The 24,662-nt window shown below is 41.3% G+C and overlaps 1 protein-coding gene across 7 annotated transcripts in view; it reads left to right on the forward strand.

Annotated features, from left to right (window-relative positions):
* Positions 1 to 24,662, forward strand: part of BABAM2 (BRISC and BRCA1 A complex member 2) — a 452,593-nt gene that overhangs the window by 391,866 nt on the left and 36,065 nt on the right. For all 7 annotated transcript variants that reach the window (XR_012095242.1, XR_005243113.2, XM_038006214.2 and 4 more), the window contains one exon: positions 18,805 to 18,958. Coding sequence is in view for 5 of the 7 variants with exons in the window: in XM_038006214.2 (XP_037862142.1) it covers positions 18,805 to 18,958 (154 nt within the window). In the remaining 2 variants the exon portion in view is untranslated. The remainder of the gene's footprint in view (positions 1 to 18,804; positions 18,959 to 24,662) is intronic.

The raw sequence follows: 24,662 nt of genomic DNA on the forward strand, positions 1-24,662 counted from the left end.
CATTTTTTTTTTATTTTTTGTAGAGATGGAATCTCGCCATGTTGCCCAGGCTAATCTCAAACTCCCTGGGCTCAAGCAATCCTCCTGCTTTAGCCTCCCAAAGTGCTGGGATTATAGGTGTGAGCCACTGTTCCCAGCCTCATAACTGATTTTTAAGTAATTAAAAATCCCACAGGTCATTCTTTGCCATGCTAAAAGTTGCTCTAACTCTCAGTGGTCTAGAGTCCCATGGTCAAGAATGCTCATGGTCACCTTCTTTGAGTTTCAGACAAACAACTCTCTTTTTGTACAAGTCTTAAGCTGCTCTGCTCTTTAAACCAAATACATACACACATACACAGATATAGTTAGATACAGATGTGTGTGTATGTGTGTGCATATAAAAATATGACACTCCTTAGTAGAATATTCCTCTAGACCTGGGGTTCATACATCCCTCCTCCTGATCCGTGCTGGTGCCTACTCAGGCATTACTTTGCAGATTTCACTTCTATGAGCTAAGGTTTTTCTGAGCTAAGGTCAAGTGGTGACTTAGGAAGTTGAACGTGTAAAAAACCAAACCTGTTTTTCCATGGAACCAATAATAATTTATCTAGAATGAGCCATTTGACCTCCAGAAACAAAGAGATTTCCATCACAGAGTGTTGGTGCGGGGTCATGAGTAAGGCGGGGGGCCACTGAGAGCAGCTGTTTTATTGTAAGAGCAGCAGGCGGCTGAATGAGAAGGGGTTAGCTGTTGAGTCCACATAGGCTCTGCTGCAGTGTGACCAGGGTTAAGGTACTTTATTGTAAAGCCCTTTGGAACTTTCCTTTGTCTTTTATTTCTAATCTGAGTTTTTTTTCATCTGTCCTTAAATGCTCTGTATATATGAACTTCAACTTCTGTATTCAATCCCTAGTCTTTTAACCTGAGCTTGATGGGCTGTACCACACCTTAGAAGGAAAGGCGACCTAGGCCTCCCTGGGCTGCCCCCACCGGCATTCAAGGATGGTTTGTTTTTTTGTTTGTTTGTTTTCTTTTTTTAAGATGGAGTCTCGCTCTGTCGCCCAGGCTGGAGTGCAGTGGCACGATCTCAGCTCACTGCAAGCTCCGCCTCCTGGGTTCACGCCATTCTCCTGTCTCAGCCTCCTGAGTAGCTGGGACTACAGGCACCCGCCACCACGCCCAGCTAATTTTTTGTATTTTTAGTAGAGACGGGTTTCACCATGTTAGCCAGGATGGTCTCGATCTCCTGATCTTGTGATCCGCCCACCTCAGCCTCCCAAAGTGCTGGGATTACAGGTGTGAGCCACTGTGCCCGGCCAAGGATTGTATTTTTATCCAGGAGACCTGGGCTAGTCCCTGTGGATGAGGACAAGGGGCACAATTAAGGTAATTAAACTGGCCTCCACGTGTAGGACAGATAGAAGGATAATTCCTGGAGGCAGATAAAGCTTACTGAATTGTGAATTGGTATTTAGGATTAACCAAAAGTATATTTTGCTGTATAAAGTAGGTCAGTATTTTTTAAAATACACATTCCCATTTCTGTTTATCCACGGTGGAAATAAATGTGACCCCCCGCCCCCAGCCCCACCAGTCTCCTCCCAGCAAGATAGTGTCCTGTCCTCTTCAGAATGGGAGGCTTTCCAGAGATGGAAGCAGCAGAATGAAGAGGACTCAAAGTGACTCAAAGGTTTTGCATTTGGCAGAATATTAGACCCAATCTGATGGTGAATGGGGAGCAGGTTGTAACTTTTATTTCGGACATGTAGTATAATTCTTCCCCAATTAGTACCAGAACATTCTGGTATGTTAAATCCAGTGGCATCAGAGCCACTGGATTTAACATCTGAAGACTTGAGTTCAAGGCCAGCTCTGTCACCTAACTAATTCTAAACAAGCTCCTTTGTGTTCCTGGGTTTCCGCGTTCTTGTCTGTGAATGGGGTGGTATGCCCATCTTGAAGGTACAAATGAGACGATACATATTTGACCCATAAAGTTTATATGAGGACATCCTCCAGGCCTCTGAAATTACCAGACTGGAGCAGAGGTGAGCAGTCAGGGAAGGAGATGGAGATTTTGAAGTATTCAAAGGTTATTGACAGATGAGACTTTCTGAAAAAGAAGCGCTGAAGTGCCAAGCCTTCAGGCTCAACAGGTCCCTCAGCTGGGCTTTGGGAGTGAGGGGGTGTTAAGCAGATGGAGAAAAAGAGGCAGTAAAAAATTCAAAAGGAAGAAAAGTAGCAGATCAATACAGTGTTATGGAAACCATGGGAGAAGAACAGAAGTGAGCAACAGTGTCAGATGCCATTAAAACCCGTAGATATGACTGTAAGATGTTTTCCCAGCCAAAGAGAAGAAAACAAGGACATGGAAACATCAAAAATAAAAATTCTTAAGAGTCCGAGATCATCATGCCCTTGAGCTTAACTTGGTCTGAAAGACAGACATCATACTCCTCTTCCCGTCCAAAACTACTGTGTATATCAGTCTCTCAGACTTTTGTGCTTTCTTGATCAACAGCCAGAGATGTGCCTGCCTATAGCAGCCCCTGGCTGAAATGGTAGATGAGCCAGAATGCCCAGGCAGAAACTCTTTCCACAATGTCAGAAACAAGTGGTCAATCACATTTATAGCACTGTGGATAGAGCATGGACTCCAGACACAGCAGGCAGGGTCGAACCCTGGCCCCATCTCCTCATAGCTTCAAGTTCTCTGGCTTGCCCCAGGGCAGGCTTACTCCTAGTAGAAAGGGGCAAGGGGGAATCATATGGCAGAAAGCACCCAGCACATTGTAGGTATTCCATAAATGCTGATTTTCCTCCTTTTTCTTAGCATTAAGAAAGTATTTATAGCCAGGCACGGTGGTTCACGCCTGTAATCCCAGTACTTTGGGAGGCCAAGGCGGGCAAATCACGAGGTCAGGAGTTCAAGGGCAGTCTGGCCAAATGGTGAAACCCCATCTCTACTAAAAATACAAAAAATTAGCTGGGCATGGTGGTGGGTACCTGTAATATCAGCTACTTGGGAGGCTGAGGCAGGAGAATCGCTTGAACCCGGGAGGTGGAGGTTGCAGTGAGCCAAAATTATACCACTACATTCCAGCCTGGGCAACAGAGCAAGATTCTGAGACTCTGTCCAAAAAAAAAAAAAAAAGAAAGAAAGAAAGTATTTATTAGAATGAAAACAAAACAAAGAATCCCATGCCTAACTATTATCTGTAGTAAGAGATCTTTCAAACATAGATGAATCAGTAACCCAAAGTCGTACAGCTATTGTAATGGCAGTTACCGTGTTCCTGCAGGGAGATGTACTGTGTTAAATGCAGTGGCCTTGTACTGTGTATGTACCTCACTGGACTTGGAGTGAAGACCCTGGGCTTCTCTCTGTGGCTGCTGAAGCAGTTGAGGCCGTTCACCACTCTATAGCATAATCTCGTTTGTCAAATGGAGAGTTGATTTGCTGGGCTCCTTGCTGAACTGTGCTTTAGCAAGTATGTCCTCTGTTGTGACAAGACCCGGAGATTTTTAAGTAAATGTCTCACTTAGCTACAGTACACCCTGTTAAGTACACTTGTCAAAAGGTAGCCAGGACAAAGTAACTCAAAGGGGTCACCATTTCTCTGTATTTCACTCTCAGGCCTGACTCTCACCTTCTAGTAAACTTGGTGGCTGGTTCCCAAGTCCCTTGGAACATTCTGTGTTTTGTTTGTTTATTTGTTAGTTTGTTTCAAGTCCCTTGCAGTTTAACTACCTAGAGAAGGTCTGTGGTACATACATACACTAACGTTGTAAGAATACAGGAAGAGTAACCTAATAGCCTGGGCCCAGGAGGCAGGTGTGGAGGGAACCAGGAAACTGCAAATACAGGCCACGCTTGGCTTAGGGACTGGCATGTCTGATTAGGCCTCGATGTCACATTGTATAGCTCACTATCAGTATTGATATTCATAAGTTTGACTTTGAGTCATTTAGAAAGGGATAGGGGAGAAGTAAGTGCAAAGTCCATTTTACAGAGATTTTAATCAAAACAATGAAAAATAAAAGTTTTAGAGCTTCAAAAGCAAACCCCAGTTATCTGGAAAGTGCAGCTGTCAGAAATGGTTTACTGAGTGTGAAAATGCATGCTTTTCTTAGGATTAACAATGATTCAATACCTTTGATTGAAAAGTGTCTTATTCCTTTAAATTTGGATGTACAAGTCAGGCAGCTCACTCAAGTCAAGGGCTTGCCTCGACATGATCACCTTATGTTTGCACAGTTTATTCTCTTTGAGTTAATTAAATTTCAGAATAATATGACAATTAAAGGCAGCAATTTTTAGGCAGCAATCCTACCTTTATCTCAAATGAAATTTCCAATCAGAATTGCTTTCAAAGAGGAATATTAATTTCCATTTCCCTGCTGCCTGTTCCATCCATGCTCATAGAAGAAGTAATGACCAAGGAGCTAGTCAGAAAACAATAACAACAAAACGAAACAAAAACCTGGACAATTCACAGGCCAAAGAGGTAATCCTAAATATACAAAGATTGATTTTTATTGCTGGTCTTTTTTTAAAAAAACAAAACCACTCACAAATAAATTGGTTAGCAAAAAAAAAGAAAAAGCCCTTATCTTAAAGAAAGCACCTGTGAGAGTGAGAATGGGGAGAATACCGCATGATCAAAGCACAAAAGGAAAACTGACCGGGCGCGGTGGCTCACGCCTGTAATCCCAGCACTTTGGGAGGCCGAGGCGGGCGGATCACGAGGTCAGGGGATTGAGACTATCCTGGCTAACACGGTGAAACCCCGTCTCTACTAAGAAATACAAAAAATTAGCCAGGCATGGTGGTGGGCGCCTGTAGTCCCAGCTACTCGGGAGGCTGAGGCAGGAGAATGGCTTGAACCCGGGAGGCGGAGCTTGCAGTGAGCAGAGATCACGCCACTGCACTCCAGCCTGGGCGACAGAGCAAGACTCCATCTCAACAACAACAACAACAAAAAAAAAATAGGAAAACTGTCTGACGGAGGTTTCATCCTCTCTGTTCAGATCTTTTTCTGATCTGTGGTCCTGTTTGGCTGCAGGGCCCCATTTGATCATAGATTCTTTAGAGCTATGATTTTTTTATTTGATGGAAGAAGATTGTAGAATTAGAAGTGAAGCGTTCCAAAGGACTCTCTGAATTTACCTCAAATAAATAGGTGGACAAAATTAAGTTGAGAGCTTAGTTTTCAACTTGTTTTGAAAGTTGTTTTGAAAGCTTGGTTTGTATTTTCTCAGCTGGAAATCAGGCTAGAAAAAGAAATTACATAGACTCAGGTTTGTTTGTCTGTTTTAATTGCTTCTAAGAGAAAAGTGAGTAATAATAGGTATCATTTATGAAGACATGCTATGTGCCAAGTATTCTGCACATATATTCATTATATCATGTAAACCATCCAGCAGCCTTGCAAGGTAGGTATTATCCCATTTTAAAGATGAGAAAAGCTAGACTCAGAGAGTTTAGTCAGTTGCCTGAGGTCACCCGGGTAGCAACTGGCAAAGGAGGAATCAAGCCCAGATCTGTCAAATTCCAAATACTGTTTTTTCCCAGTATACCATCCCTCCCATCCTCACGTTCCTTTAGGTTGCAGTCCTTGTTTATCGAGCACTTTCTGTATGGTGTGCTTTACCTGCTTCATTTCCAACCCTGAGCTTAAAGTTTTTTCTAGTCTTAGGAATGGGAAAAGAGGAGCACAGAGGTCAGTTCACCTGCCAAAGCTTGCCCACCTCCAGTACGCATGCCTTCCTCACTCAACACTCGGCTGCACCCAGATGAGCTGTTCCCCACCCATCTCGCAGACTGAGTGGCTGATTTTTGAACCTTTCTGGGGAAAATATCCCCATTCCATGCATTCTAGTGGGCCAGACATTGTCCTGTAATTGTAATTTCCCTGCACGGTATAAATCCAGCATGGAAACTGCTTGGAAAGGAGAATGTTGAAATAAAAATAGGTTAATGAAGGTTTCTGCATGGGGGAATGACATGGTGACTGGTGCTTCTAACCGAGTCTTATGAGGAAACATGTAATCCTTCTGCCGGATATTTGATTTAAACTGTGTCCTGTGCCAGCCTTACACCCAATCCCAAACTTCAGGCCTGACTCTCTGGAATTTTCACATAGGAAGTCCATTATCAAGCCTTCCGCTCAGCCTCTCCCTTGAACGTAAGAGACACGCAAATAAGCCTTTTTTAAAAAATAGAAACGGGATCTTGCTATGTTGCCCAGGCTTATCTCAAACTCCTGGGCTCAAGCGATCCTCCTGCCTAGGCTCCCAAAGTGCTAGGATTACAGGCATGAGCCACCACACCAGCTGGTAAGTCTTAAGAGATGTTTTGTAAAGCATTGGTTCTTATACTGAGAAGTAAATAGTCACACCCTTCTACTAATGAATAATAACTTTTTTTTTTTTTTTTTTTTTTTTGAGATGGAGTCTTATTCTGTTCCCCAGGCTGGAGTGCAGTGGTACGATTTCGGGGCCCACTGCAACCTCTGCCTCCCGGGTTCAAGCGATTCTCTTGCCTCAACCTCCTGAGTAGCTGGGATTACAGGCAGGCACCACCACTCCCAGCTAATTTTTGTATTTTTATTAGAGACGGGGTTTCACCATGTTGGCCAGGCTGGTCTTGAACTCCTGACTTCATGATCCACCCACCTCGGCCTCCCAAAGTGTTGGGATTACAGGCGTGAACCACTGCGCCCGGCCTTTTTTTAAATTTGTACGTCATACTTTCCAAAGCATTCTCCATTCTAGAGGATTATACTGTGCTGGGGGCATTATAGGAAAGTGTCTGCCACACTGGAATGAGTGGTGTGGGCTTTTTTCCATAGAAATGTTCAAGGGTAACACTGCCCATAGAAAGACATTCACAGTCCTTCACTGTGTGTTCAGAACACTCCACAGTTTGACAGCTTTATCCAGAACCCCTCTGCGCCAGCTTCTGTTCTCCAGCCTGTATTCCGTCTACCCAGATCCCCCACATTCCCTCACTGGGCCTCTACGGTAACTGCTTAATACTTTTCCCTCTGCCTGGATTCTTTTGCTTCTCTCCCTGCCTTCCCAGTCATAATCCTCCCACTGCCACTGCCTGTGCAAATCCTAGTTGTTTTTCAAGGACCTGCTCAAAGCAGTCTCATCTAATAAGCCTCCTAGAAGCCCTTCGATGGAGTATCTTTGCACCCATGCTGCATGGTGGTTGACACCTCTCTTATAACCTTCATCCTCGTCTCCTTTCCTGAGAACAGTGAGCTGAGGGCATGCTGACACTGTGGGGAGGACTTGGCCTTACTCAGCTGGGTTTCCCTAGAGCCGGCTATGGTATGTGCTCAGGGAATGTTTGTCAGTTTGGATATATGTTGTTTTCTCTAGAATATAAAGGTCATAACTAGATCCTTCAGGGAAAAAAGTTAGATTCATTTGAGGGACTTTTTTTTTTTCTTTCCTAAAGCCGCATTAGTCATACTTCGCATTGGGGTATTCACAATATTCCCAAATTTGTATCTAACTGCTTTGTTCTAATTTTTCAAGACAGGAATTTAAACCGACCCCTTACTTTAATCACAGACAACTCATTTGTCCTTTTTCTTCTGATCATTTACGTTTGGTACATTGTCTATGAATTATTTGAAATTAAAAGCTTATGACTTTTTAAAGATTTTGCCTAATAAATGCTAAGGATTTTGCATTTGAATATATTGTAATTTATTTAAGGATTCTTTTAATCAAACTCTTCCTTAATTTAACCAGATGTCTTTTTTAATCCTCCCAGGCCAGGAGTTTATTTATTGTGACTCAATTCTTTTAAAAATAGAAGTTAAAACAGTACTAAATGCTATTTATGGTGTTCTCTCTTGCTCAATTTCTTTCTGCATCTCATAAAAGCATGTTTCTTTGTACATGTCTAGTACAGTCCCCATTTTCTCACTAATCAATGCCAGTCGGTCACTAAATATGCATCCACTACCTACTATGTGTCTAACCCAGTGGCACACATGTAGGGATCTAACAAAGATAAGTACACTGAAATTGTCAACAATCCCCCAAGAAGTGGATTATGCGGACATGGAGGCTAGAGAAATCACTGAGCGATGGAGCATGCAAGGAAGGCTTCCTGGAAGAAGGCGGGGCTTGGACTGCATCACAGAATTGGAAGCAATAACAGGTTGAAGGGAATGAACACAGAGCCAGGCCCGAGGAAATGAGAATGTCAGAGCAGCAAAGGGGCCAGTATCCAAGTAGGAGGTATATCCAGAGGGCACAGAACCCAGATGGCATAGCAGGCAGGAGATGCAGAGTTCACACCCGGCCCCTCTCCAGGAAATGTGGACCCTCAGTTCCAGCATGCAGCCTGGAACAGAGTATCTGCTCACTCAGTGTGTCATAGATGAGAGAGTGGATGAAGCAGAGGGACAGAGAAGCACTTAGGACCCCTTCATCCTGGCCTCAGCCACTGATACGCTTTTTCCTCATGAGGACTCACCCTGAGTGAGCCCTGCTTGGGAGCACAGGTTGGAAGCATGCAGAGTTCTAGAAAAGAGGCATTTCTGATCATCAGAACTTTGATGAGAGTAAAACCAGATAAACCCGGAAAAGCAAGGGGCACCCTCCAGACAGGGAGAAGGACTTGGCCTGTGAGCTTCCTGACACCAGCATCTGCTTCCTTCGTCTTTGTGTCACCTATTTCTCTTCACAGATACAAAGGGCAGGAGAGTAGTAGGAAACATTGGTAAGATAGCACAAGTTATGGGTTTTCTGTCTTTCCTTTTTTTTTTTTTTTTTTTTGAGACAGCCTCACTCTGTCACCCAGGTTGGAGTGCAGTGGCGTGATCTCACCTCACTGCAACGTCCCGCTCCCCGGTTCAAGCGATTCTCATGCCTCAGCCTCCCGAGTAGCTAGGATTTCAGGCACCCACCACCAAGCCTGGCTAATTTTTGTATTTTTAGTACAGATGGGATTTTACCATGTTCGTCAGGCTGGTCTCAAACTCCTGACCTCAGGTGATCCACCCATCTCAGCCTCCCAAAATGCTGGGATAGGTTATGACTTTTCTACATTGAATATGAGATACCAAAAGAGCAAAATAAAAAGTGAAGAATTATGTTTACAAAGATCAAAGGCTTTATTGAGTCTTTTCCTTTCTATGAGATATTCCCCAGGCTCCAATTCTGATTCAGCTTGTAACCTTCTAGAACCAACTCAAAGTCCATCTCTTCTGCAGAGCTGTAACCTCAGACAGCTGCCCTTCTCCCTGCATGACACTGCGTGTGTGCCTCTGCCATTGTCTTAGCATGCTGAACTGAAGTTGCTTCTTGACCTTGCCAGGTCTCCTTTTCCAGACCATGAGCTCAAGGGCATGGACACCCTCATTGTTCCTGGCACTCTACCCACTGTGGGTTGTTTTTGTTTTTTTTTTTTTTTCTGAAGACTATTCAGTTTTCCTGACCCTCAGTTTTTTTAATAAATGTCCCCATTTTTAAAGTAATATTTATCTGTTTATACACACACACACACACACCCGATTATGTAAAACATATCCACACACTTTAAAGATTCATAAACACTACTCAATTTAAGAAATAGAATAGTGCCAGTGTCATAGACATCCTATGGGTATCTCTCCCAGAAGGAACCACTACCCTGAACTTTATGTTAACTGCCCCCTTGATTTTCTCAATAGCTTTACCATCTAGTATATAGCCATAAAAATATGTCATTTATTTTTTCTATTTTTGAACTTTATATAAATGGAATCATACTGATTTCTTCTTCTGTGAATATTAGTGTCTTGCTTTTTTAAACTTTTTAAAATTATAAATACTTAAAGCATACACATGTGTATAAAGACTGAAAACAAATACCCATGTACTCACCTTAATCAAATCTTCATAATTTGCTGTAATCGCTTCTGAATTTTTTAAAAAGAAATAGCACACTGTTAGGCCAGGCACAGTGGCTCATGCCTGTAATCCCAACACTTTGGGAGGCCAAGGTGGGCAGATCACTTGAGGTCAGGAGTTCAAGACCAGCCTGGCTGACATGGTGAAACCCCATCTCTACAAAAAAATACAAAAATTAGCTAGGCATGGTGGCACACACCTGTAGTCCCAACTACTCAGGAGGCTGAGGCAGGAGAATGGTTTGAACCTGGAAGGTGGAGGTTGCAGTGAGCTGAGATCACGCTACTGTACTCCAGCCTGTGTGACAGAGAGACTCTGCCTCAAAAAAGAAAAAAAGAAAGGAATGGAAAGGAAGGGAAAGGAGAGGAAAGGAAAATAGCACACTGTCAGTTCAGCTGAAGCCTCCTGAGCGCCCCTCCAAAATGCATCCGCATCTTTCACTCACTCCCTTTTCCCCACCCACAGAGGTAACCACTACCCTTAATTTGGTGTATATCTTTCCCATGCATGTCTTTATACTTTAATTACATAGACATTCCTAAATACTATGTAATGTGTGCACATTTTTGATCCTCGTTAAGTATATACTGAACAGTGTTCATCTGCAGCTTGCTTTTTTCACTGAACATTTGGTCCTTGAGATTCATCTAGGTTGACACACGTAGCCCTAGCTCAGTGTTTTAAACTGCTGTAAGGTATTCCTGTGAAAGAATATGCACAATGTATTTGTCCAGTCTCTTGTTGATGGACATTTAAGATGTTTCCAGTTTTTGTTATCGTAAGTGGGACTACATCAGGCCTTCTCCTGTGACCTTTTTACACACATGTGGCAGTTTCTTAAGAGTGGAATTGCTGTGTCACGGAGTTCATACACCTTCAGTGTTACTGTACAAGGCTTTTAATAATTTATATCATCACCATCAGGGAGTGGGAATTCCCTGTGTTCCACAGCTTTGACAACACTTGGGTATTTTCCAGTTTTAAAATGTTTGTCAATCAAATGGGCATGAAGTAGAAGTTCATTGAGGTTTTAATTTGCATGTGCTTTATATGAGCCTTTACTGAGTGTTTCTCAGGTGTCATGCACTGTACTAAGTGCTAGAAATACTAAAATAACTAATTCACAGCCCCTGTGCTTAAGGACTTCACAGTTCTCTGCAGTGATTCCTACCTGGGAAAGTGAATTAAAATCACTTGAGATGCATTTTCAGAAATGAGGTTTAGGGAATGCGGGCTCTTAGGTAGGAGGCATTTGTGAAATGGTAAGCTAAATCTTCCTTAACACTTGGGCCATGGTGTATAACTTTTTAATGCGTTCTCTGTCATCCAAAAAAGGCTAATTTATTTTCAGTATATCGTATTTACTGAGACATGAAGTTTAGAAAGATTTTCATCAAAATGTTAAAATTTAAGAACCTGAAACCTATGCTGTAGTTATCAGAAATTTCACATATATAGAACAGTGTGTAAAGCTAGATGGAAGAAAAAAACCAACTAAAGAAATGGTGGTAGGGAAAAGAAATGAACACATACTGAGTACCTGTTCAGTTTTTATTTAGTTCTTTCAACAAACACTGTGAGATAGAAATTATTATCCTCATTTTACAGATGAGAAAATCAGGATTCAAAGAGGTGAAATATTTTGCTTATGATGTCATCACTAATCAATGGTGTAGCCAAGATTTGAACCCACTTTATCTGACCTCAAGGGCATACCATGCTCTTTCCACAATATGATTTTTTAGCATATGTAGAAAAATCTAAGAAATTCCAAGCTTCAGTTTAGTAATATTGAAACTTCAAAGACAGGCCGGGCACAGTGGTTCACATCTATAATCCCAGCACTTTGGGAGGCCAAGGTGGGTGGATCACCTGAGGTCAGGAGTTCGAGACCAGCCTGGGCAACATTGTGAAACCCAGTCTCTACTTAAAATACAAAAAATTAGCCAGGTGTGGTTGTGGATGCCTGTAATCCTAGCTGCTCGGGAGGCTGAGGCAGGAGAATCACTTGAATCTGGCAGGTGGAGGTTGCAGTGAGCCGAGATCACACCACTGCACTCCGGCCTGGGCAACAAGAGTAAAACTCCGTCTCCAAAAAAAAACACAAACAAAAAAAACAAAGATAATTTGTTTACATGATTATATCACAGCCAGCTTAAACCAGTGAAAAGTAGAACACATTTAACAAAATCTGGTTAATATTTAGTCTTTCTTGTCACTTAAATGAAAGGTAGTGATAATAAATGGAGATACCTTGATTAGATACTTCTGATTTGGAAAATGTTACTTTTACATTTCTTGTAGGTGAGTATTTTGGATATGTAGTGTTAATTTTCCAGTGGTTGGAATCCACATGTCTCAAAGGTTTCATATGTAGGTAGTAAGATCAGGGTGGGTCAGTAAATACATGGCAGTCTTCCTCCATTGTGGGGATAGCCTGAGAATGAAAAGTGTACAGATTGCTCTCAGGAACAATCAGTCTCAAATGGAATCCTCATTGGAGAGTGACTTTACAGCAATTCAACAAAGGGTTAAAACGTTTCCTAATGAGGCTTCAAGGAACTGGAGCGTCCTGAGAAGACTGGAAATGGGAATATAACCATCACCACCACAAAGCGAATCTATGAGTATCTTCCCTGCCGACCCAGGAACACGGGGGAAAGCACAGAACTATATAGTTTTGGAAGGTTTGAAGAAATGGAACAATGGCCAACTTGTGAATAATGATGAAAGTATTTGATGATGTGACTCCCAGGGAAGCAATTATGGTTAACCCCTCATTTGTTTGGCATTTCCAAGGATCGAACTGTCCCACAAAACTGAACTTTCCAGACAACCAAAACTTTCCTATTTATATGCCTTGAATGCTTTCTTAACCATGCTTGGTGGAAATATTTCTGAAATAGATTATACAATTATATGTAGGTAGATTATACAGTTATCTTGCCTTCTTGAACAGAAGCTTCAGAAAATGATGTTTCCTTAGATGTCTTTGACTGCAAGTATCAGAAGACCCTGTTACAAGAGGTTTAATTGTAAAGATCATCTCACATAACAAGAAATCCATAGCTGAGTAGTTCAGGGATGATGAATCCAGCCACACATTGATGACAAGACGACTTTGCCTCATGGTCACAAGATGGGCACCTCAACTCCAAGCCTCAAGACCTCACATGATCAGCTCTAAGGCAAGAATGAGATGGGGGCTTCTCTTTACACATGTGTTTAATCAGAGAGGAAAATATTTCTCAAAAGACCCATAGCCCACTTCCCCTCAGGGGCTACTGGCAGGACTGACTCACATTTCCATGTCTTGCTTTATGGAAGGCTGAGAGAGTGGCATCCAGCACTGTCGGACTCTGGGGTGAGAGGAAGGCTCTGCCCATAAGAAAGAAGGATGGAGAATGGCTGTTAGGTAGGCAAACACAACTGTCCGCCACCGGTATCAAGATTGGGAGTGAATATCACTTACTATATGGTGATAGCTTAAGGGACAGCTGGGATGTACGGAGCTTTTTGTTCCTACACTGAATGGCCAGACTGGGATTCTTTCAGCTCTCCTAACCCTGCGTGTATTTATTCTGTTCTTCCTCTGTGCTAGACTGCGAATTGTGACTGCTTGCCGTTAATGTTCCTTGTCCTCATTTTGCCATAATTAGATACTTTTTTTTTTCTGGAGAAATCATATCATCAAACTTGTTGAACTATGCCTGAAATGTTGAGTGTCTGATAGGCAATCCTGGGAGTCAGATGCATGGTATGGCATTTCTTTTGGCTATTCGTTTTTCCTTTGTTGAGGGGTTTGGAGAAGTGAGAAATTTCTAGAAAGTCTTAAGAACTGAGATACCACCTTACTGGAGTCGTGTTCTAGTGAGAAGATGAGCATTTAGGGACAGATAAGCGTGTTTGCTTGGGAAGGTAGAACTGCAGCCACTACCTGAACCTCACCAGAGTTCACAGAGAGGCAGCATAGTTTATCGTGCATTCGGCTTCCCCCAAAAGCCACGTGGTTGGCTGTTGTCTGGAGAGCACCACAAGCTCTGAGACTGTAACCCGTGGAACCCATCACTGCAATGACTGTCCAGAGTGAGGCAACTGGTGCAGAGCTTAATTCTTCCTCCCTCCCCCAGGGCTTCAGAGCCCTATGAATGCATCCTATGAACTGCCTGGTTTGTGTAGAATTAAGAAGCATTTGGTGTGACTTCTTTCAGCAAGTTCTTGAAGAAAGTAATGCTTCAGAAATAGTTATTGAGACCAAGTGCAGTGACTCATGCCTGTAATCCCAACACTTTGGTAGACCAAGGAGGGAGAATCACTTGAGGCCAGCAGTTTGAGACCAGCTTGGACAACATGGCAAGACCCTTATCTCTAAAAATAAAAAATTTAAAATTTAAAAATTTTTTTAAAAAAAAGGAGAAGAAAGAAATGGTGACAAAAATTCTACTAAACAAGTGCAGACCATCCCCTCTGTGGATGAAAAGCCAACCAAAATTTAGTCTGTGTATATGGGAAGAAGGAAATAGGAAGCAGTTGTCAAAATAATACCGACACTAAGTAACTGAATCAAATGGGATGATGTAAGAATCAAACCTGACCCAGTAGGTTCTAAGAAAGCAAATGGCTGGCCAGGCATGGTGGTTCACGCCTGTAATCCCAGCACTTTGGGAGGCTGAGGCGGCCAAATCACAAGGTCAGGAGTTCAAGACCAGCCTGACCAACATGGTGAAACCCCATCTCTACTAAAAATACAAAAAATTAGCTGGGCATAATGGCAGGCGCCTGTAATCCCAGCTACTTGGGAGGCTAAGGCAGGAGAATCACTTGAACCTGGGAGGTGGAGGTTGCAGTGAGCCGAGATCACACCACTGCCCTCCAGCCTGGGCAACAGAGTGGACACTCCATCTCAAAAAAAAAAGAAAGAAAAAAAGAAAGAAAGCAAATGGTTAAAGTATTCAATTTTTATATAGCTGAAACTATAAGCCCCAAATCCTTGGAATCTGGGCGGTTCCTTCCGAGCAAGTTAGCTGTTGGAAGTCCTAAAGTAATTATTTTACTATGCATTGGAAAATCATGAGTTAACCTATAGGCAAAAGTGAAGTGACAGAAACATTTAGGGATAAGGAAAGCAAGTTTTAATTTTTTTAATCTTGACTAAGTTGTACCATTCAAATCATTCTTGTCAGAAAAATGTGAAGTATTTCTCATAAATATTTTAGTTATTAACTCATTCTTATGCATAGAACATTTTTAAATAAGCCATCGTTTTATTGACCATTGACTGATATAGACAGGATACAACTTAGTTAAGTTGAGCAAGATACTGTATTTTTAAATTTTTATTTTCTCATATGTAAATTACCGATTTTATCTCTGAGGTACTCTGACCATTGCTGCTCCCCTGATAATACATTTACTGTGTGCACTGAGAAAGCATTCAAATTTTAATATTGGCTTCAATTACACTTTGTTAGACAAATCTCCATGGAGAAATAATCATGTAATCAATGCTTTTTGGGGATTGTTGTGCATATCAACATTACCTTGCTGCTGTTTTTTAAAAATCAGAACAACTCACTTGCCCAGGTAGATAAATTTCCTTCACATTTTGAATTATTTCTGATGCTAACTGGGCGTTTAGGGGGTCAAAGAAGATGGTTCCGAAATAGGTGGGAAAAAATCATTTTTTAGCATATTAAAATGTTAATATCATCAGCTCATTTTCTACAAAACAAAATAATAAGAACGAAAATAGAAGGCATTCCAAAACCCCCCCAAAAAAGCCAATAGCTTGCAAATCACATAGCCTGTGGTATTATCTGCATTGCTTTGGATACTGAATGATGACTGTATTTGCTTTAAATTTATAAATTATTGCCATTGAGTTCTACTGTTTAAAGTTGTTGCTTTCTTGTAGGGAAGCTCTCATGGTACTTTTCTGCTAGTAATGATTGCTTTGGAGGTTAATCTCAATCTTATTTTATATTTGCAAAAGTGTACATAGTATAAAACAACTGAAGTCAAAGTATATGTGAATAGGCTTTTTTTTTTTTTTTTTTTTTTTTTTGAGACAGAGTTTTTCTCTTGTTGCCCAAGCTGGAGTCCAGTGGCACGATCTCAGCTCACTGCAACCTCTCCCTCCTGAGTTCAAGAGATTCTCCTGTCTCAGCCTCCTGAGTAGCTGGGATTACAGGTACGCACCACCATGCCCAGCTAATTTTTTGTATTTTTAGTAGAGACAGGGTTTCACCATGTTGGCCGGGCTGGTCTCGAACTCCTGACCTCAGGTGATCTGCCCACCTCAGCCTCCCAAAGTGCTGGGATTACAGGAGTAAGCCACTGCGCCCGGCTGTGAATAGGCCATTTTTAAAAATTAATCAGAAGAGGCGCGGTGGTTCACGCCTGTAATCCCAGCACTTTGGGAGGCCAAAGTGGGTGGACCATCTGAGGTCAGGAGTTCAAGACCAGCCTGAGCAACATGGTGAAATTTGATCTCTACTAACAATATAAAAAATTAGCCGGACGTGGTGGCAGGTGCCTGTAATCCCAGCTACTTGGGAGACTGAGGCACGAGAATTGCCAGAACCCAGGAGGCGGAGGTTGCAGTGAGCTGAGATGGTGCCATTGCACTCCATCCAGCCTGGGCAACAGAGCGAGACTCTGTCTCAAAAATAAATAAATAAATAAATATTAATCAGAAGAAATGGAAGTAGTAATGAGAAAAGATACAAAGTTAATTTTAGAAAGCAGTATTTGTGCAGAGTGACTGAAAACGTTACAGATCAAGTTTTGCAATATGCAGGGACTCAAAAGCAATTTCTGAATTGAATTATTTATTTGAATCAGTCTTTTGTATTGTTCCTATATATTATGAAATCTCTGCTTTGGCACCAACAGACATGTATTCAGACTGCACTATTGTGGTGCTTGAAAAATGTGACTAAAGAATGTACATTCAAAATCGTGCCCTTTTCTCTGGTTGTCGTGTGATTCATCTGTAGAAACCCCCTGCAGCACTGAGTCAGACATCATCAGAGTCAAGTGCACTCAGAGGTCTAGGAGGCCCTCCCAACTGGATAGTTTTTTGATTCTTGGGAGTTTTTTGGCTTCTGCTTAAAAGTCTGCTGTGGACCTAAGTTTTCCTTCAAGAAATCATATTGAGTGCTGAGAGTACCTAGTCGAAGTTGTATGTCACCCCAGACTAGAATAGTGATAGATGTATAATTATCTAGTATGTATATTTATTTATTTTTAAGACAGAGTCTCACTCTGTCACCCAGGCTGGAGTTCAGTGGCGCGATCTCAGCTCACAGCAACATCCGCCTCCCGGATTCAAGTGATCCTCCTGCCTCAGCCTCCCAAGTAGCTGGGATTATAGGTGCCTGCCACCACATCCGGCTAATTTTTGTATTTTTAGTAGAGATGGGGTTTCACCCTATTGGCCAGGCTGGTCTTGAACTCCTGACCTCAAGTAATCCACCCACCTCCGCCTCCCAAAGTGCTGGGATTATAGGCGTGAGCCACTGTGCCCAGCCTAATTATCTGGTATGTATTTTTAAATATATCTTCCTCACGTAGCTAAAAAGATGAACCTTATACATCCTTCACAATGACAACTTTAGCTTCCTAAATTGTGACATAGTGAATGAGTTGTAAGCAGGTTAGGCCAGTGTCCTTTGGAGCAGGAGAAGGCAATGTGGGGCATAGTAGGAGCCCAGTGTTTGAATCATGGGACTAGATTTTAGTCTTGCCCCTGCCTGGCTGTGACATGAGCAAGTTAATAAACCTCTTAGAGTCTCAGGTTTGCTCACCTGTTAAATGCAAATGTTGAAGATAACATCTCTGTCATGGAGTTCTAAGTTACAAATTAGATAAAGTGTATAAAGAAGGTACCCTATAAATCTAGAAAATTCTATACTTGTTTTTCTTATTATTCTTATGCTGTTCCTATTCTTTGTACTAGAAGTGGATAACATTCACACACATATACATTATATACCTTTAAGAATGTGTTATTGAAACAGTCTGTGTTTTTAATGATGATTTGCCTCAACTAATAACAAATCAGTTTACTTTTAAAAATTGAGTTAACCCCAAAACGAAAAGATAAAGCATATAACACATGTTAACAGCAAGGATTGGAATTAGCCTGTACTATCACAGCAGACATATTTAGTGCTCAGAGTAGTTCCTTATACATTCCATTAAGGAATTCCTACTGATTTAGGAGATATAAATATATGTGGGAATACATATGGAAAAAATTGAAACTGCTGAGTATCAAAATTCACTACTTGATTGGAAGTAGAGTGATAACTTCATTTTTCCTGTAGTCTCGTTGCCATATCCTATCAAGTAGAAAGATTATCACCTGCACTCTTTACCCCTCCAAATGCATTCTTGAAAAACAGCGTCTGTCCCACTTCCTCCATCAAATTATAGATGTGGAAGACATTGCCCAACCCTTGAAGAGTTTATACTATAATAGACACTTAAAACAGATAGAAAGAGAACTCTGCAATGGAATATTGATCCAGGGAAGTGCTAGACAGGAATGTCAGATGGTTGCGGGCGGCCAGGCATCCTTCCCTAAGCTTCTGTGACCATTTCAAAGCCTTTTTACAGCACCTACACGTCATGCCTTCTATTGGTGACATTTTCACCTGTGTGTGATCTGTCTGTCTATATTATAAACTCCTCGAAGATGGAGAAGTCACCTTGTATTTATTTCTTGGTCCCTCTCTATACACCACACCTTTCATCCAAGCCTCAAACAGTATTAGTGGTTCAAAAAGAGTTTTGTACCTAACATTCGGATTTAGTAAAAAAAAAAAAAAAAAAAAAAAATCGTAAGATGTGTTTATGCTCTAACTTTCTTTTTCTTTCTTCTGTCTTCGCAGTTGACCTGCCTCTGTTTTTCCCTCGAGACCAGCCAACTCTCACATTTCAGTCCGTCTATCACTTTACCAACAGCGGACAGCTTTACTCCCAGGCCCAAAAAAATTATCCGTACAGCCCCAGATGGGATGGAAATGAAATGGCCAAAAGAGCAAAGTAAGTGAATCTGTCATTATTTCCTACAGATAAGAGCATTTTGTTTATCTAGTCCAGGGGTTGGCAAGCCACCGCCTGCAGGCTAGATCCTGCCTTGTGCATATTTCTGTAAATAAAGTTTTATAGAAACACAGCAACACCCATTTCTTTGCTTATTATCTATGGTTGTTTTAATGCTACAATGGCAGAGTGAGTAGTTGCAACAGAGACTGGATGTCCTAGAAAACCAAAAATATTTACTGTTTGGCCCTTCGTAGCTTTGTCAGGAAGAAGCTGATCTACATCTGAAAGTGTTTCCTTTTTCTGCTGTTTCTGTTGGTCTCTAAAATTAGCCATGACAGCTTTTTTTTTTCTTTTTTCATGGAACGTAGCATTTATCAGAAAACGACCTCTCTCTTTAGACTGGAGGATAAATACTAAACAGGAATTCGAGTTGTGGGTAAATGGCATCAATGATGAAAATGTTCGCAGCTACTTTTTTTAAAAATGGAAAATTTCAGATGGCAGTAAACAAACAGAATTTTTGCTTAGTAGTCAACACCTGGAACCAGTAGCTACTCTTTGGTATGAAAATGAATCTCCCTGAATTCTATACCTCGTTGTGTCTCTGCAGTGTATACCACAGCCGTTGCCCAAAGTAGGACCTGTGTATTTCTCGGTCAAATAAACAGCTACACAAATAGCTTAGGGCTATTAGAATAGATATGGAAGTAGGATTTCATAGAGGTTGAAGTTAGCTAAAGTTTGGAGTTTAGAGATACAACTATTGCTCATGAACCTCTCAGTGTGGAAGGCCTCACTTCAGTCATACAGAATAGGTAAATACAGAAATATGCTGATTGTTTTTTATATTTAAGACTTTGGTGTCTGGAACATCAGTCTTCATAAACCATGGCCTCCTAGACTGAAGAAGCAGTGGATCAAAATCACAGTTTCCAAAAATAAAGCATAGAGTGACATGTGGTTATAACTTTATCGCTTGGAACAGTCATATGCTTCACACCTGTGATCCCAGCTGAAGGATGATCAGATCCAAAGTATCACACAAATATAGACTGTCTATTAAGCATCCTCTTCATTTGCTCATCCAGTATTTATTAAGCATCTACCATGTTACAAGCATTGTGCTGCATGCTAGGAATATAATGATAAACAAATTAGAAATTGTCCCTGTCTTCATGGAATTTGTAACCCAGCAAGGGAGATAAAGCCTTTATCATACGAACTTCTGACAGTTTCAAAGTACCTGCTAACAAAACCTGGACCTCCAGATCTGGAATGCTCTTGGTTAGACATGACTAATCAAGAACTTAGTAGGACTTCTTGTTCTTGCCTCCCCCTCCCAGAGAGACCTCATTCCCTTCCATGGGGCCTCCTGACCTCACTTATATTTTTCTGTAGTACAAGACCTTCACTTATAGCAGGCTTGAGAACTTTCATTTTATTGTTTTTTTGTTTGTTTGTTTGTTTGAGACAGAATCTTGCTCTGTTGCCCAGGCTGGAGTACAGCTGAGGAGTCTTGGCTCACTGCAACCTCTGCTTCCCAGGTTCAAGCAATTCTCCTGCCTCAGCCTCCTGAGTAGCTGGGACTACAGGCATGTGACACCACGCCCGACTAATTTTTGTATTTTTAGTGGAGATGGGGTTTTGCTATGTTGGCCAGGCTGGTCTCGAACTCCTGACCTCAGGTGATCTGCCCTCCTCAGCCTCCCAAAGTGCTAGGATTACAGGTGTGAGCCACCGCACCCAGCCTGAGACTGTTAAATAATGACAGTTGTCTTCTTCTAGAAACCCAGACTGCCTCAGATTTATACGCAGAATCCAGAGTTGTTATCTGAAACTTCTATTGCCTTCTTCTTTCCCTTTATTTTCTCTTTTTATCTATGACACCCAAGTCTGAAATCCCATTAAGGACAAAAACAAGCATATGCAAATGTAACAATTAACAATGATTAAGACTTACATATCTTGAAATACAATGGAAAAAAGGAATTATCAAGTATGTTTTATGCTTGAAGTATTGATATCGTTTAATTTTCTGGGCTTTCCCTGTGTATACGTAGGATCTGCCCTTAGAAGATGGGCACTATCTGTGGTATGTGCTGTGGAGTCTGAACCAGATGTGTCTTTGTGGTTTCCATGGCAAAGATATCTTAGTATATGTGTATGTGTATGTGTGTGTGTGTGTGTGTGTGCATGTGTTTTTCCTGAGTAGACATTTTAGCAAGTTTGAATTGAGTCTTTAAGAAGTTGCAGACCACAAGCCCATGATTTCAGTACAGGAATATCGTAAGTGAAGCCTGTTTATCTTAACAGATTGGTTCAGAGTTTCAAGAGACATTTGCTTTATGTTAACACCAGTCTAAAGAAAACATCTGAAGTAATGTTTAAAAAATCTGCTTTCTACTGTAGTGAAGATGGATCCATTTTAAATGTAATAAAAGAGAAAGCCAGCAGCTCGTGCTAGCAAGAAGTAGTAGTTTAAAGTTTCCATTCTTCAACTGAACTGAGTAACTTCCCTGGGCTATGTCAGAAAGCCAGATAAACACCGTGAAAGAACTGTCCTGCAGTATAGTCTTGAGATTGGTGGAGAAGGTTGAAGACAAAGGGTGGAAAGAGAGGAGGGTCAACTGTAGCATTCCTTCCACACCCTGTTTCTTTGTCCTGTGAAAATACTGTATGTACACAGTGTGTAAAAGGCTATAATTCACTTGGGGAGCTCTGCCCATGACATAAACACTCTCATGGTTTATGAACAGCAGTGGAGCCATTTGAGTGGAATCAGCTGTTTATTCCCTCCTGTAGAGCAAAATTCTAAACAATGTAACCTCAGAAAGGACACTTCCTGGCACTGACCAGGGCTTTTCCTACCACATGTGCTTCTTTCTTTCTCATGGCTGTCCAGCAGATTCTGTCCCTCACAAGTGAAACACCATTTACAGGGCGAGCACAGGCTTTAGGATCATGCATGCCCCAGTTGCTATTGCAAAGTCTAATCCTGCAAGCTCTGTGGTCTTGGGCAGAGCTCTTAACCTCTCTGAACCTCATTCCTAAAACAGGACTGTACTCCCTGTTGGATGAACTTGCTGTGAAAGGCCAGCAAGTTAACACATGGAAGACCATGGGTTTTAGCTTCTGCTGTGTAACTCAGTGCCTTTGCTCACGCCTTTCCTCCCACCCTCTTTCTGCCCCCTCAAATAGACACATATCCAACCTCCCATGTGGGTTTTCCCATCCTCTCTACTTTGCCAGTAGCTCTCTCCCCTCCTCCCAGTCTCCTTTGACTCTAATCACATACTGCTTTGGAATCTCTTTGGTATTTTCTTTTAGTTCTGCACATCTTCATGTATGTTTTGTTTCCATAACCAATCCATGAGTACTTTGAAGGAAATGGCTTTGCATATGTATCTTTTTAAAAAATTGCAGTATAATTTACATACAATGGAGTGGACAGGTTTTAAGCATATCTTTTGAAAAGTTTTGACAAAGTTACCTTATAACCTCTTTCCAAATAGTCTCTTCACTCTCAAGGCAACTATTGTTCTGTATCACCATGTCTTAGTTTTTCCTTTTAGATACTTCTAAATGAAATTATACAGATCATACTCTTTTGTGTCTGACACAATGAAATTTATATTCATTTCATTCAACATAATTGTTTAAGATTTATCTGTTATGGTGGCTGGGCGCGGTAGCTCACGTCTCTAATCCCAGCACTTTGAGGGGACTGAAGCGGACAGATCACCTGAGGGAGGAAGTTTGAGAACAATCTGGCCAACATGGCAAAACCCCATCTCTACTAAAAATACAAAAATTAGCTGGGCATAGTGGCACACGCCTATAATCCCAGCTACTCCGGAGGCTGAAGCAGGAGAATCTGTTGAACCCAGGAGGCGGAGGTTGCAGTGAGCCGAGATCGCGCCACTGCACTCCAACCTGGATGACAGAGTGAGACTCTGTCTCAAAAAAAAAAAATAATAATAATAATAAATATATTTATCTGTTACAGCATTTGTTTTTTACTGCTGAGTAATAGTCTATTATATGAATATAGCCAAATGTATTCATCCATTCACCCATGTGTAGATATTTGTGTTGTTTCCAGGTTGGGGATTTTATTAATAGAGCTGCTATGACCAAGCCTTTTTATAGACATATGTTTTCCTTTCTTCAGGTAAATACCTGGGAGTGGGAGTACATATGTGATTAACTTTATAAGAAGGTGACAAGCTTTTTTAAAGTGGTATCAGTTTACCGTCCCATCAGCAATATGCCAGGGTTCCAGTTGCTTCACATTCTCATCAACACTTCCTATTGTCAGTCTTTTTAAATTGAACCATTCTAGAGAGGATAAGTAATACTCATATTTTTAATTTACATTTCCTGGTGATAAATGATGTTCAGCATCTTGGCATGTGCTTATTGATCTTCTTTCATGAAATGTCTGTTCAAATCTTGCCTATTTTTAATTTGGTTGTTAGTCGTTTTATTAAGGAGTTGTATATACGAGTTTCTTTATACATTTGTCAGATATATTTATTATGAGTATCGTCTCTCAATCTGTGGCTTGCCATTTCATTTTATTTTTCCTTTTTTTAATAGAGACAAGGTTTCACTATGTCGCTCAGGCTGGTCTTGAACCCCTGGGCTCAAGTGATCCTTGATCCTCCCGCCACGGCCTCCCAAAGTCTTGGGATTACAGGCGTGAGCCACTATTCCTGGCCCATTTCATTTTCTTAAGAGTGTCTTTTGATGAGCAGGAAATCTTCATCTTTTTAATGAAATCTGTTTTTTATGTTAATGCTCTTTGTGTACTCAAAATTATTTGCCTACTAGAAGATCATGAAGAAATTCTCCTGTGTTTTCTTCTGGAAGCTTTTGTTTTGGCACATAGGCCTGTGATCCATCTCAGATTAATTTTTGTATGTGATACGAGGTAGATGCCAAGGTTAATTTTTTGTTCATATGTATCCAGATACTACAACACCATTTGTTGAAAATACTTTTCTTTCCCTATTGAACTACCTTTACATCTTTGTCAAAAGGCAACTGACCACATGTGAGTGGATCTATTTCTGGATACTCTATTCTGTTCCATTGATAGGTTTGTATACCAGTATTTCTTGAAATCAGGAAAGGTATCCAAGCTTATTCTTTTTAAAGATTGTTTTGGCTTTTCTAGGTCCTTTGCGTTTTCATATATCTTGTAGAATCAGCTTGCCAATTCTCACCTCTCCCCACCCCCCCACCCCCCATAAAAGCCTGCTGATCGACAAGGGAAGAATTGACATTTTTATAATACTGAATCTTTTATAATACTGAATCAATGAACATGGTTTTAGTTTCTCAGAAATTTTTTAAATATTTCAATGTAGAAGTCTTGAAATATTTTTACGTTTTGCCTTTTTTTTTGAGACAGAGTCTTGCTCTGTTGCCCAGGCTGGAGTACCATGGCACAATCTTGGCTCACTGCAAACTCCGCCTCCCAGATTCAAGAGACTCTTGTGCCTCAGCCTCCCAAGTACCCAGGACTACAGACATTTGCCACCACGCCCAGCTAATTTTTGTATTTTTATTTTTTATTTTTTTGAGACAGAGTTTCGCTCTTGTCACCCAGGCTGGAGTGCAATGGCACAATCTTGGCCCACCGCAACCTCTAACTCCCAGGTTCAAGCGATTGTCCTGCCTCAGCCTCCCTAGTAGC

Source organism: Chlorocebus sabaeus, chromosome 14, assembly GCF_047675955.1.
Source record: "Chlorocebus sabaeus isolate Y175 chromosome 14, mChlSab1.0.hap1, whole genome shotgun sequence".
Classification (NCBI taxonomy): Eukaryota; Metazoa; Chordata; class Mammalia; order Primates; family Cercopithecidae; genus Chlorocebus; species Chlorocebus sabaeus.